Source organism: Myxine glutinosa, chromosome 9, assembly GCF_964187855.1.
Source record: "Myxine glutinosa chromosome 9, kmMyxGlut1.1, whole genome shotgun sequence".
In the NCBI taxonomy this organism is placed as follows: domain Eukaryota; kingdom Metazoa; phylum Chordata; class Myxini; order Myxiniformes; family Myxinidae; genus Myxine; species Myxine glutinosa.
In genome coordinates this window covers 84,478,183-84,492,231 of record NC_136269.1, presented here as the reverse complement: position 1 = coordinate 84,492,231, position 14,049 = coordinate 84,478,183, and the positions used below count along the sequence as shown (strand labels likewise).

Below are 14,049 nucleotides of genomic sequence, written 5' to 3'. Positions count from 1 at the left end.
ATGTTTTCAGTTGAGACGTCGTGCAATTTGTCTGCTTTGTCTTCCTGACAAATGACACACATCTCCTTGTCGAAAGCCTGACTTCTGGTAGATCGCTGTAGATGCAGCATCAGATTTTTTCGGTCGTCCTTTTGTCTTCTGTTTTATACAACTGACGCTGCCTGTCGCTTGTCCTTTCTCATATCGGGTCTTGGCTCGTTCAATGCATGTTTTATGTGTGAGATCCTTATAACATGTCTTGTGGTATGAAAAACCATTCTGTAACAGTTCATGGGCTGACAAACCTTTTATGCGATTCTTTAATGTAGAGAATTCTGTTTCCCCATATGAAAATCGAACATCAGTTGTTGTAATTACTTTCTCTACTGAAGGCAAAGAAGGACGAAGCACATAGTTAGTATAATCTGTTTGCTTGCTGCTCAACTGGCAAATAAAGCATAGTTCAAAATCCACCGTTTTTGACTTCTTGTTAGATGAAGACTCTGCCATTTTGGTTAATCTAAGGTCTCTAAGCTATGTTATCCTGGGTGATGGTTGCTGTGGGTACTTGCAGCCTGCAAAAGAAGAAAAGAATATGTTAGTACACCATAAAATGGACAAGTGGAACCTTAACACTATAAAGCGAACAAACTGCTGCCGGTTAACGTCAATTTTCCGGCCGCCATGTTGAAATAAAAAAGGCAGCCTCTGTCTGAAATTGTGCAAAATAATAAGATTAGTAGTCAGGTGGAAGTTATTGTTTTTATAGTCACCTCTATATACAAGTTCCAAGCAGTTCATGCTGAAAACAAAAATATTTAAACCACATTAAGTTAATTTTAGCGTCAAATTTAGGGCGTTTTGCTATGGTGGCGGCCATCTTGGATTTCAGGCCGTTAGAATGTTCAGAAAAAATGCCACCCTAAATTTTTTTAAAGCTTATGATACCTTCTTACAAAATCAAGTGAGTTTTTGCTTTTAACAAAAAAAATACACGAATTTTTTTTTCATGACAAATATGCCTACAGTAAATCCCAAAATTTTGAAAGAAATTATATTTGTTAACACAGTGAACCTGACTATCTTCATCACTGTCCTGAGTGTCATTTTCGCAAAGGTGTCTACGCAAATGTAAACATTAATTTTTGGATTCCTCATGCTCTGAATATTCCAAAAATGTATAGTTTTGCTAATCTACCAAAATTCTGAACGAAATTATATTTGTTAACATAGTGAACCTGACTATCTTCATCACTGTCCTGAGTGTCATTTTCGCAAAGGTGTCTACGCAAATGTAAACATTAATTTTTGGATTCCTCATGCTCTGAATATTCCAAAAATGTATAGTTTTGCTAATCTACCAAAATTCTGAACGAAATTATATTTGTTAACATAGTGAACCTGACTATCACTGTGCTCTTTGGAACATTCAACACTATAAATTGTTTTATACACTTTCCCAGATCTATGCCTCCTCACCATTCTATCTCGAAGTTCTACAGACAGTTCCTTGGACCTCATGGTAGAGTTTCTGCTATTACATGCACTGTCAACTATTGAGACCTGAAACAGAAAGGTGCGATTCCTTTTAAATCATGTCCAATCAATTGAATTGACCACTGGTGGACTCCAATCAAGTTGTAGAACTATCTCAAGGATGATCAAAGGAAATTGGATGTACCTGAGCTCAATTTGGAATGTCATAGCAAAGGGGTTGAATACTTATTGACTTAGGACATTTCAGCTTTAAATTTTTAATCAATATGTAAAATTTTCTAAAAAAAGTAAATTCCATTGACATTATGGGGTATTATGTGTAGATCAATGACTAGAATTTTTTTTTATTTAGGCTGTAACGCAACAAAATGCGAAGAATTCAAAGATGTGAATGCTGTCGTGTTCCCGGGGATTAAGATCATCCAAGGTAACGGGTAGCCGATCGAGCTTAACACTCTGAGGTGTTCAATCCAACTATTGTGGAGTTAATACGCGTGGGGGATGAGGCAGCGAAGGGTAGCGAAGGGTAGCGAAGCTCTTACCTGCACGGACTCCAATGGATGTCTTCGACCCTGGTAATCAACTCAACCCGACACGGAATTAAAATGTACAATAAAAAGGTTTAATAAAATTAATGCCAGCAAACAAGAAAATGCACGATAAAACTAAGATTCCTAATTGACGGACCCTCCACAAGGACTCGTAAAACAACACAAGGGGAAAAATAACTGAAAGTAAAAATGTGTGTTTTGCTCTGGTCCCCTTGATCATCCAGGATCGTCACAGGCCCCCATGTCCCTGCGTGGGAAAACACACGCCCTGGCGCGAAATCCGTGCGCGGGAAACAGGACTTGGCACGCAGTTCGTTCCTCCAGTCGCCAAGCATGAAGCGTGCAAGCCGCACCCGTCCACTCCACACAGCACCGCGGTCTCTCAGCGCAGACAGCCGCTGCACCGTCAGCACCAACAAGCCAGGGAAAGGAAAATACGGCCGCTCGAACCGATCGCCCGGAACAAAAAGCGCAAATGTCCGACTGCACGACACCAATGACCCTGTCCCAATGCAAGAGCAGAAAAATGCGACTGTGCCTTCAATAGGAACCCAACGCAAAATGAGAATATCTGCGACCGTTCGCTTTCAATGTCCCTGGCGCAAGAGGTACAACTTCGACTGCTCGTGATGATGGCCCCAAGGCAAGAGAGAAAATGTCGGGGACACCGTTCTTTTGTTCTCCGTGCTCTTATGTCATCCGATGACATCCACGCACGCTCCTATCAGCGAGTCCCATCTCATCGCTCCATGGCCGTCCTGACAAATCTTTCTTCGGGCGTGGCCTCATGGCCACTTGCCGGCTTTTGTGTTGTGGCGGCTGACGGTGCCAGCGGTAGTTGAATGTTCTGGTTCCGGGGGCTTTTATTTGGTGTTATTTTTATGTGTGGAATGCATGGCGGGTGTGGTGTGTGTTATAACAAACAGAGGAGAAATCACAGAGGCAATTTACATACAGGGGATTTCACCTTAACCCCAAACCAATTAACATAATCCCACCCCTCGTCATGGGGACAAAGATATACTCTTACACGACATCCGGGTCTAACGGGCCCCGACTTAGGTACAGGGGGGTTCTTCTTCTTCTTCATTGTGAGATTCGGAGCACACTATCATCTACAATCCTACCTGGCCCTAAGGTAATCCATTGCGTTACCACCTCACAAACGTAACAATACTTTCTGAATGCATCTTTTGATTTTGCTGCTTTGTGACATCATTGGCCGAGCCGTGTCGCTGATTTTCAGGCATCATGTTGTTTCCCATTCAATTAGTCTGCATATCACCATCGGATTATCATGCATTGGTGCGTTTTATCGCTTTTGATTGACATTTAAATAGTTTAACACCCCACTGCTACACAACATTCTCTTTTGTTATTATAGATTAAGCTACAAATGTGTCGCTTGCATTGCAATCACTTGCCCAAATCACGTGGCAGGCCGCTTGCTACTTCCAATGCATGAAAAGTCAATGCATGAGATTGATTGTCATCATCATCTATACTAATAAATGCCAGTGTGTGTGTGTGTGTGTGTGTGTGTGTGTGTTTTTGCACACGTTCCTTCCACAACTCCAAAACCATGAAACCTAACAGCCTTAAACTTTGCATGCATACTAAAGTAACTCCAAGTGAGTGCATGAATGAAAACTGGGTATTTGGGTAAATTTAAACACCTTTTTTGAACATAACGGGGTGATTACGGAGAAAACAAAAGTCTTACTTTTTGTCAGCCCACTTTCACCTCACAGGGGCCTTGAGCTGCCACTTTGTTTCACCCTGCTCAAAAATGCCTCGCCTTCGAACCACGATGACCTCTCACCACTGATCTAAATATAACTGGATCATTGGTTCACCGTTCTCACCACTGATCGAAATATAACTGGATCACTGGTCCTGGCCACCTTCTTGGTACTCACACCAAGAAAAAGCCCTAAAAAAAAATCAAACCCCTCAATTTATTTAAAAACCTGTTAATCTGATTTTCCCTACGTTGTTTAAAATGGAACTTCCGGTTGGTAGCGAGTCCCAATATGGCGGCCGCATTGGCTCATCAGCAAATGCACTCTCATCGGCCGGTAGTTCCTCTATATTACAAAGCTCAGTGCCTCTCACGGACTAATTAAGGTATATAATCAACAACTGTGTTCGGATTTGAGGATCGGATCATGTGGACTAAATTAAGTGGCGAAATCTGAAAATTGAAAGACATCAGCGATTCTTATAACTAAGCATATTTATTTGAGCAAAGCTGCGATCCCTCCTCCATATTTACACAAAAAATGTGAAATTACCAAAGCATTAAACTTAACATTTTCTACTGTTCAAAATTATATTGGGCGAAGAAAAGATTAAGGAATGTGCCAAAAATTCATCATTGAGTGCAACAAAAATAATTATCCAGCAAGTGATCGCCATGAAGGCTGTGCCCCCACGGCTATGCCTGGGCTTTCTGTGGGGAAATCTCCAATGTTAGGAAGGAAAATAGATTAATAAATTTAAAATAACAATCAACATAACAGGATTAGAATGAGTAAACAATAGGACGAGTGAACTATGAGTTCAAGACAGAATTGGAAAATATTGTAATAATATTGTTGCGGGTCTCAAAATGTCGGCCTCCCCCGTATCAAGGGGGGATTAATCCCCTTGTCTGTTATCTAGCCGACGCGATCCGGAGCTATCATGTTCCTTCCGGTCGGTGTTAAATAGGGTTGTAAGCCGATTTAGTCTTATTACCTAAGTACTAACACCGGCCGTAAGGAAATAACCCCACCTGAACCACGGTTTTAGTGGACACACCGAGCGATAGCGAGCCGCGATTCGGGCCGGTAACAGGTACTAAACCCGATTGGAGCGGTTCCTAGTCATGCCACGCTTACCCAATGGAGAAATCACTAAGACGGTCGAATTAAGAGTGACGTGCATAGCCCTCCCTCGGCGGTGTATCGGTTGACTCTGGCATGGGACCGCATAGCAGGTCGGCGGGAGCCCGCAACTCCCGCCCATACATAAGCAACGCTGGACTGCATGCGGTGGCTCCGTGCTGGCTAGTTCGGTAGGCCATTAACAAATACGGGAGATGTTCGTCCCAGTCGTCCTGACGGGTGGTGGTAAACAATGCCAATTGTTGAACCAGGGTTCTGTTGAATCTTTCCACCATCCCGTCAGATTGAGGTCTTAAGGGCGTTGTCCGTGTCTTCCTAATTGACAGGAGTCTGCACACATCTTTTAATAATTGGCTTTCAAAATTTCGACCCTGGTCGGTGTGCAGCTCCTCCGGAATCCCATGCCGACATACAAATCCTTCCACGAAGGCCTGTGCTACCACCCCGGATTCTTGGTTGGGGAGGGCATAGGCCTCCGGCCACTTGGTGAAATAGTCCATTACAACGAGGATGTATTTATTACCTTGGCGGGTGCGGGGTAGTGGTCCTAGAATATCCATATCCACCCGCTCAAGGGGGGCCCCCACCTGGTGTAATTGAAGGGGGGCCCTCATCCTCCGTGCTGGTCCCTTTTTAGCAGTACAGGCGTCGCATCTCCGACACCAGTCCTGTATATCGCGCCCCATATTTGCCCAATAGAACCTTCGGCGGACCCAAGATGTTGTGTTTGTCCTGCCCAAATGGCTGCCGGAGCGGGTACCATGCACCTGCTGTAATATTGTGTTCTTAAATTTATCTGGGACCATCACCAACCAGGAAGTTCTCTCAGAGGGAACCTCCACCCACTTGCGATATAAGATGTTGTCTTTCAATTCCAGGGTTTGCCACTGAGCCCAATATGCCTTTGTTGGCGCCCCGAGGGGGGGGTGACCTCTTCCCCATTACGTCTTTGTCCCAATCAAACCCATTCGTACACCGGTCCCAGTACGGGATCCTCCCGCTGGGCAGTGCTCCAAGCCAATGTTCCGAATTCTTCATCTGCGGTTAGTGGCAAGATTGGCCCTCTCACCCGGGTTGCACGACCTACGAGGGTAGGGGTGGAGTCTGCCAATTGTTCCCTCGCCTCGTGTCTCGCACAAAATTTACAGTTTTCCCCAAAACAAGGACGTCGAGAGAGTGCATCGGCATTCCCATGGGCCTTCCTGGCCCTATGGGTCACACTGAAATAGTACTGCTGCAACTTTTCCAACCACCTTGCAATTTGGCCCTTAGGTTCCTTGAACCGGAGGAGCCATTGCAGGGAGGAATGGTCAGTTCGAACCAGAAATTTCTGCCCGTATAAGTACGAGTGGAAATGGCTCATGGCAGCCAGCATAACCAATAACTCTTTACGAGTGACGCAATAATTTCGCTCGGGCCTACTCATGGCCCGACTACAACACACGATCACTCTCTCCACGCCCCCCCCCCCTGTCTGGGACACAACCGCGCCCAATCCTTCCTGGCTTGCATCCGTGTCCAGGGTAAATGACCCATCACTAGTGGGGTATGCTAGAATGGGTGCGGATGTCAAACACCCCTTCAATGCTAGGAAGGCCTCTTGGCACTCCCTTGTCCAATTAAATCTCGTCCCCTTCTCCGTAAGCCGGTGAAGGGGCCGGGCCAACTCTGCAAATTTTGCCACAAAGCGCCGGTAGTAGGAGCAGAGTCCAAAAAATCCCCGCACCTCCTTGATGGTACGTGGTGCGGGCCACTCCTCTACCGCTGTAATTTTGCCTGGGTCTGTTTTTACCCCTTCGCGACCGATGACGTGACCTGGATAGGCCACCTCTCTAGCAAACAAAGTGCATTTACTCGGACTCAGCTTTAACCCTGCCTGTCTGAGGCACCCAAACACCGATCACTAATGCTTTATAATTTACTAGCAGTAGCAGAAGTACCCTAATTGGGGCATTTGTCTGTGGCCTACCTCCGTAGCCGCCTGCCATGGTCCAGATCCCGCCAGGCACTGGTCCACCAGCCTTCGGACCATGTTCTTCAGGTCAGGGACCCCTTCGGGGGTGGGTCCCCTCAGGGGGCCGCCACCGGCCACGGGTCATACCTGGCGCGCCGCCACTGCGTGGCGCTCGCTTCCCCGGGCCAGGGGCCTCGCTGCTTCCCAACGGGCCGCAGCGTCGGCCGCCTGGCTCAAGGTCCGCGGGCGCCACATGGCGAGCTGTTGCCGAAGCTCAGAGTCCGGGATGGCCTGGATGAAATGGTCCAGCGCCAGGATTTCCTGGGATGCCGCCGCCATGTCTGCATGTGCAATCCCTACTGCGCGGCGAATGTCATAAACAAGCTCCCCGATGGTCTCCTGGGGCTTCCGTTTTCGCACCGCGAGCTGAGCTTTAACAAGCTCGCTCTGCTGTTCAACGCCGAATCTATTAATTAAGGCCGAGCGGAGTTCTGGCAGGGTGATAGCACCCGGTGGTAAGGCTGTCAGAACCTCCGCGGTGCCGCGCAGTGCCCCCATAAGGTGTACTCCACCTTTGTCTGGATTCCAACCGTTCCCCCTACACACATGCTCGAACTGCGCCAGATACGCCCTCAAATCACTCTTGCCGTCATGCGGCGCGAGTGGAACCTTGGCCGCCCGAAGGCCGGACCCCGTACGTCGCTCTTTGCGGAGTTAGCGCGGGGCCGAACCGTTCGGGCCCCCACAGTACACTATTCCCGGGGGGCTCACGTGCGTCCCCCGTCCCTCTAAAGACTACCCCTGTCAGTGTCGATGCTTGGGTCGCCTCGTCACAACCCGCTACCCATTCCATTCTCGCACACCCCGGCTCACCAACACCTCTCACACTCCCCATGGTCGGACAACACCTCTCACACTCCCCATGGTCGGACATCCCCACGCACACTCTCTCTCCACACACTACGGACCAGTCGCACACCTTACCATTGGCCTCTCACGAACGCCCGGGTCTATACCAACCCCCAAGCTCGTTGAACCTCCCCTCACACCATATACATTTCCGACATTATCGCCACTCACCTCGGCGCTTCTTCCTCTTCGCTCCTCCTCCGCCACCTGCAAACTCTTTATTTGGTTAGCAAGCACGTCATCACGATGTGAGCACAGACCTTGTACAAATTCCATCACCTCCTCCTTTATTTCATTTTTAGTCTCCCTTCGTCTTTTTTAAATTTCACTCACCCCTTCTTCTACCTCCTCCAATTTTTGTTTCACCCCCTCTATTTCCCGGTGCGCCCCCACAATTTATTCTTCTAAGGCCACCTTGGTCGTCTCTATATGGGTCCTGACTTCACGTTCCCTTACCCCCAAAGTCTCTACCACCTCTTTGTCAGCCCCTCGTGTACCATCTGGCACTCTTTCTTCGTCGCCTAAGTTCTTTTTTTATTTATTTTTGTGCCGATTTCAGCCCCTCTATCACGGCCGTGTTCTTACCCACTTGCTCCCCTAACTCTTTCTGTCCCACCGTCAGCTTCTCTACTTCCCGCGTCAACTCCTCTATACCCCCTTGTAACCTAGCCGTACTCTTTCTCACCTCTCTCTCCACACGCTCCTCACACTGCTTTACCTCGTCGCGTACCCCCTGACCTCTTCGCTCACCCCTCGCCTTATATCCTCCCCCATTTCTTCTATTTCCCTCCTAGATGCCGCCCTCATCTGTTCCAATTCTTTCTTTTGGGCGTCCATTTTGCTTTCCGGCCCCTCCTTTACCTCCTCTATCCGATCCCTCATTTGTTTTATTTCCCAGGCGGATTTATCTCCCATTTCCCTCAATTGTCCCCCCATTTTGTTTTCCAACCCTGTTAACCCGTCCTTCATTCCTTCCATTTGATTCTCTTGGGTGGCCATCCTGTTTTCCAACCCCACTAACCCCTCTTTCATTTGGCCACCCACGTCCTCCAATTGGCCCCCCAATTTGCTTTCTAATCCCCCCAATTTGCTTTCTAATCCCCCCAATTTGCTCTCCCGTTCTGCCCCCCCCCCCCATTTGTATGGCTGCCTGTATCTGCGCCATGAGGGCCTGCACATCTATCCCCCCCATTTGCGCAGCGGGCGCGGCCCTCGTCGCCATGTACGAGGCGCCGCCATTTTGTGCACCTGCCACCCCGACTGCTGCACCCTCAACCATGCTCTCCTCTTCTTCCCATTCTTCCCGGGGGTCCTGGGTTATTTCTAACTCCTCCTCATCTACCCCCACCGGCATCCGACCGCCTTGACTATCCATGGCACGATGTTAATTTGGATGTTACTACAATTTCGGCCGCTCGTAATTTTGAGTGCGTTAGGCGCACTTCGGGTCCAATCCCACTCCTGACACCAATTGTTGCGGATCTCAAAACGTCGGCCTCCCCCTTATCAAGGGGGGATTAATCCCCTTGTCTGTTATCTAGCCGACACGATCCGGGGCTATCACGTTCCTTCCGGTCGGTGTTAAATAGGGTTGTAAGCCGAATTAGTCTTATTACCTAAGTACTAACACCGGCCGTGAAGCAAGGAAATAACCCCACCCGAACCACGGTTTTAGTGGACACGCCAAGCGATAGCGAGCCGCGATTCGGGCCGTTAACAGGTACTAAACCCGATTGGAGCGGTTCCTAGTCGTGCCACGCTTACTCAATGGAGAAATCACTAAGACGGTCGAATTAAGAGGAAACAGAAAGAACAAGTAATTTATTACGCTTTGTACAAATAAGAGGAGGAAGAGAAGCAATGTACAGTGAAGAAGAAGCAGATACACAGGGCAGCCTTATACTTATCCCCTGGACACGGGCCCGTTCACACTCAGTCACACTCTCAGACTCATTCACACGGGGTTTGTAGATGGTCAGGCGATGGTCCCAAGGATCTCGTTCGCACCCCCGACCTCGCGCTCCGCCCCCTTTTCGGGCCTTACCTCGTGGCATTTGGGCTGGTTCGAGCGAAAGCCCAAGGGCAACGAACGCTACTGGCAAGCAAGGTGCAACAAACTGCGAGCATCCTAATGCGAGGGGCAATGGGGTGCAGACTGGATGGGCGCAATGGAGTCGATTGGAGGGGGGGCTGCAGAATGAACGGGGCCTGCTCTTATTTGTTTTACACAACGCAGATGATAACTATTGGAAATGGCCTTATCACATATACTAATAAATAACTAACGTTCTAAGGTGACCTACGTGTTGCATGTGGCCTAACTATGGGGGCAGACCTCTAACATTTATTAATCAAATATGTACACTTTCAGAACCGCAACAATATTTTAATTCATTTACTCTGAAAAATTTCCATGCAATTTTGAGGTATCTCTCTCTCTGCCTTGGCGACAAAAAGGGTTGGCGGCAGGAAGGGCATCCGGCCGTAAAACATTGCTTCAAAAAAGGGGACCAAAAAACAACAACAACCACGGTCCCCGAAAAAGGCCAACCTCCGCTTGCGGGGAAAAATGGCCTCTAAAGGTAGTTTCTCTCTCTGCCTTCCACCACCCACTCCTCTCTTTCTCTCGTTCCCACCCCCTTTCCTTGCTCCCCCACCCCTCCTCCCTTTCTCTCTCCTCCCCCCATCCCTCCTCCCTTTCTCTCTCCTCCCCCCACCCCACCCCTCTCTCTCTCTCTCTTTCCTCACCCTACACCCTCACTTTCTCTCTCCTCCCCCACCCCTCTCTTGTTGCAGAATATAGCCAATTGCCTCCACCTAAGCAAACAAATTCATCGTTTAGCTGCTTAGAATGTTAACCAGTCCCCTACCCTTTTTGCAGCTTGACTTTGCAGTTTCCTTTGCTTTGGATTAGTGTGAAGTATGTGGCTACAGGTTTGCAACCTTGGTGGTTGCGCAGCTGTGCCCTGTGCCAATGATGCAGTGTCCCCTGAATGCCAGAACATGAATTTGTAATTTGTTGAACGTGCCAGCGATATCTTGCTTTCTCTTCACAAGACAATGTGGGATTCTTTAATACCCACTGGGTAATGTTGGCACTTGTAGATAGGTCCTCCAGCTTAACATCCTTCTGATGGAGGGCACTAACATTTATGCATGGAGTGAGATTCAAACCCATGCAAGAGCTCAAAGGTGAGTGCACATACCTCTAGCTTTTCTGCCAATCAATTTCCTTTGCTGTGGGCACCTCACTCATACCAGTGTTAGATGCTTCAAACAACCAATGACCACATAGTCAACTGCCCAACCTTTTTGTTATTTTGTCAAGGTTTTTAAAGTTTTTAGCTGCGACGAGCAGCTCCATGAGAGGACCGCGTTGTTGTTCTTGTTGTTGGGGTGCCTTTTTGAATAGCGCATGCGCATACACTCGGACGTGCGTTGGTATGAGGTAAGAACATCGCGGACTAAAATCGCGATTTGTTTGAAGAAACCAGAAGAAATTTAGCAACAAAGACAACATGAATGTTTTCATATCAATCTGTGTTGGTAGCGCATATTGCAACGGATATCCTCATTATTCTACACGTCTCAGCTGGTGTCCACACTGTGGTCATTTTTCTCTTGTTTTTATTTAAGATTCCATCTGATGTTGTTTGACAACAATAATTGGAAAATCTACAAAATGCATACACTCGTTATTTAGATTAAACATATTGGCACAAAATGGTCATTGGGAAAAGCAAGTCAACTTTGGAAGCAACTCATTCACAATAAAGCAGAGGAGTGAATTTCCAAGTTAGTAGTAAAAACAACAGAGAAAAAAGAAACCATTTGATTACAAATGAATAAAACAATTGCAATTAATAAAGGATTATTAATAATACAAACAAAAAGTTCATTTCTTTTATTTTGCTTTATTTTGTGGATAGGATGACACAAAGGTGAGATCATCCCACCCAGCTATCCTATCCCTTCCCATCCCACCCAGCCACTCAGGCCTTCTCATCCTACACATCCCTTCCCATCCCACACATCTTATCCTTTCCCATCCCAACTATTCACCATATCCTCTTTTCTTTACAGGATCAAGGCTCATGGAAGAGCAAGAATCTACTCTATACTCTCCCATCAATCCACCCTCCCCACCCAATTCCTTAACATCCCATCCCCACCCAACCCTCTTATTACATAATTCCCCTGAACCCTTTGCATCACAACCATCCCCCAAATCCTGTCCCATCTATCCCACACTTCGACAACCCAGAATCCATGGATTATAGCAATCAAAAGTCAACATGCTGAAGTCAGGTTCTTTCTGGTCGATTCGGTTCTCTTTCTGTCTCGTATTCAATTACAACGCGATCATGACGAGACCGCAACCTGCCTTGGGCTCCTTTAACCCTCCAGGCTCCCTTCACAGGTGCTTTCCCCTTGTCCAGCAAAACCTCTTTTTCATCCTCTTCCATCTCCATACTGACATTCTTTTCAGATTCTGGCTCTCCGTTCTCTGTTACCTGCAGATAGTTAATATTTGTGGTTGAAATCTACAGTACCATACAAACACCATGGGAAATCAATACAAATATTGATGCTGTATAAAGTCTGAAAAATAAACACATTAATAAAAGAAAAATAATTTGATTAACTTTTGAAACCCCTTCCCCAAGTCATTGCTTATCCAAATTTTACAACTTGTTGGAGTTATTAGGCTACCTCAATATCACTGATGTCACTCTCCTCCAGGTCTTCTTCAGCAACATACTCAACTTCCTGCCAAATACAAAATCAGAGAGTGAACGACGATGCAAAACTGCACCAAGTGTGAATTTAAGACATGTGGCATACACAGATCTCATGTGGATCTGCAAAATCAATTAAAATACCAATGAGAAAACAACCACCAGTACTCCTTTATTGAATGTTTGGCATGGGACCGACCTACATTTTACATCCAAATGTGTTTGGGAATAGAGCAGGAGCCCAGGAGGGTAAGCCTAGCTGAAAAGGTAACCAGTTTTTAAGTGCACCACAATGCGCCAGGTGTATCCCTATGTAAGGAAATGGACGTCTGCCGGGCACACCCTGGTGGGTATGGTCAGGAGGGCCATGAGAAAGGCACCCCAAAATTGAGAGAGGTCAGCTCATCACCTAACCACTTGAAACCTATTGCAAAATGTTCAGCGTAACCCCATGTATCAGGAATGACCACTGTCAGACATTTTCAGTGGTGGGGTGTGCCCGCCAGACTAAAATAACTGGTACCCCAAAATTGACATGGATCAGCTCGTGAGCTAACCCAATGAAACCTATTGCAAAATGTTCAGCATTACCCTATGTATCATGAATGACCCCTGCCAGACATTTTCATTGGCTTTGAAAGCCAACATAATCTTGTTTCTCACAGTCCGAGAGTCCTTCAGGTGCTTTTTTGCAAACTCCAAGCGGGCTTTCATGTTTCTTTCACCGAGGAGAGGCTTCCATCTGGCCACTCTACCATAAAGCCCAGATCGGTGGAGTGTTGCAGTGATGGTTGTCCTTCTGGAAGTTTCTCCCATCTCCACACAGCATCTCTGGAGCTCAGCCAGTGACCATCGGGTTATTGATCACCTCTATTACCAAGGCCCTTCTCCCCCGATTGCTCAGTTTGGCTGGGAGGCCAGCTCTAGGAAGAGTCCTGGTTGTTCCAAACTTCTTCCATTTAAGAATTATGGAGGCCACTGTGCTCTTGGGAACCTACAATGCAGCAGAATTTTTTTTGTAGGCTTCCCCAGATCTGTGTCTCGACACAATCCTGTCTCTGATCTCTGCAGACAGTTCCTTCGGGGGGTTTAGGGGGGGGAATGAAAGGAGGAAAAAATTTCCTGTGGAAAGAGTGCTTCATAACCTCAGTGTTGCCCAGGTAAAAAAGGAAATTGTAATGCCCTCTGCCACCATCACCAAGTGGCGCAACACGGTACACATTTACATAGAGAATTTACGCCCCTCTCCCAGACTTCCACACCCCCGAATGAGGCCGCGGCCACATAGCCTACAGTCACGTGAAAAAGTAAGTACACCCCATGTAAAGTTTTGACTTTTTCAACATATTTCAACAAACAGCTATTTGATCTTCATTTCAACAATATTGATAGATAAAGGTGATATAATATAACAAATATCATGAAACATTTACATTTTGTAGTCCATTATATAACTTAAATAAACATAAATGCAAATTTCGCATGTGGAAAAAGGAAGTACACCCTTGGCTCTAATCGGTGGTATTGCCCCC

At 46.9% G+C, this 14,049-nt stretch overlaps 1 protein-coding gene across 1 annotated transcript in view; it reads right to left on the bottom strand.

Annotated features, from left to right (window-relative positions):
* Positions 1-11,959: 11,959 nt before the first annotated feature.
* MAK16 (MAK16 homolog) overlaps positions 11,960-14,049 on the bottom strand; it is a 42,665-nt gene continuing 40,575 nt past the window's right edge. The window contains exons 9-10 of the mRNA XM_078784486.1: positions 12,492-12,548; positions 11,960-12,292 (exon numbers count right to left, since the gene is read on the bottom strand). Coding sequence (XP_078640612.1) covers positions 12,083-12,292; positions 12,492-12,548 — 267 coding nt within the window. The 3' untranslated portion in view covers positions 11,960-12,082. The remainder of the gene's footprint in view (positions 12,293-12,491; positions 12,549-14,049) is intronic.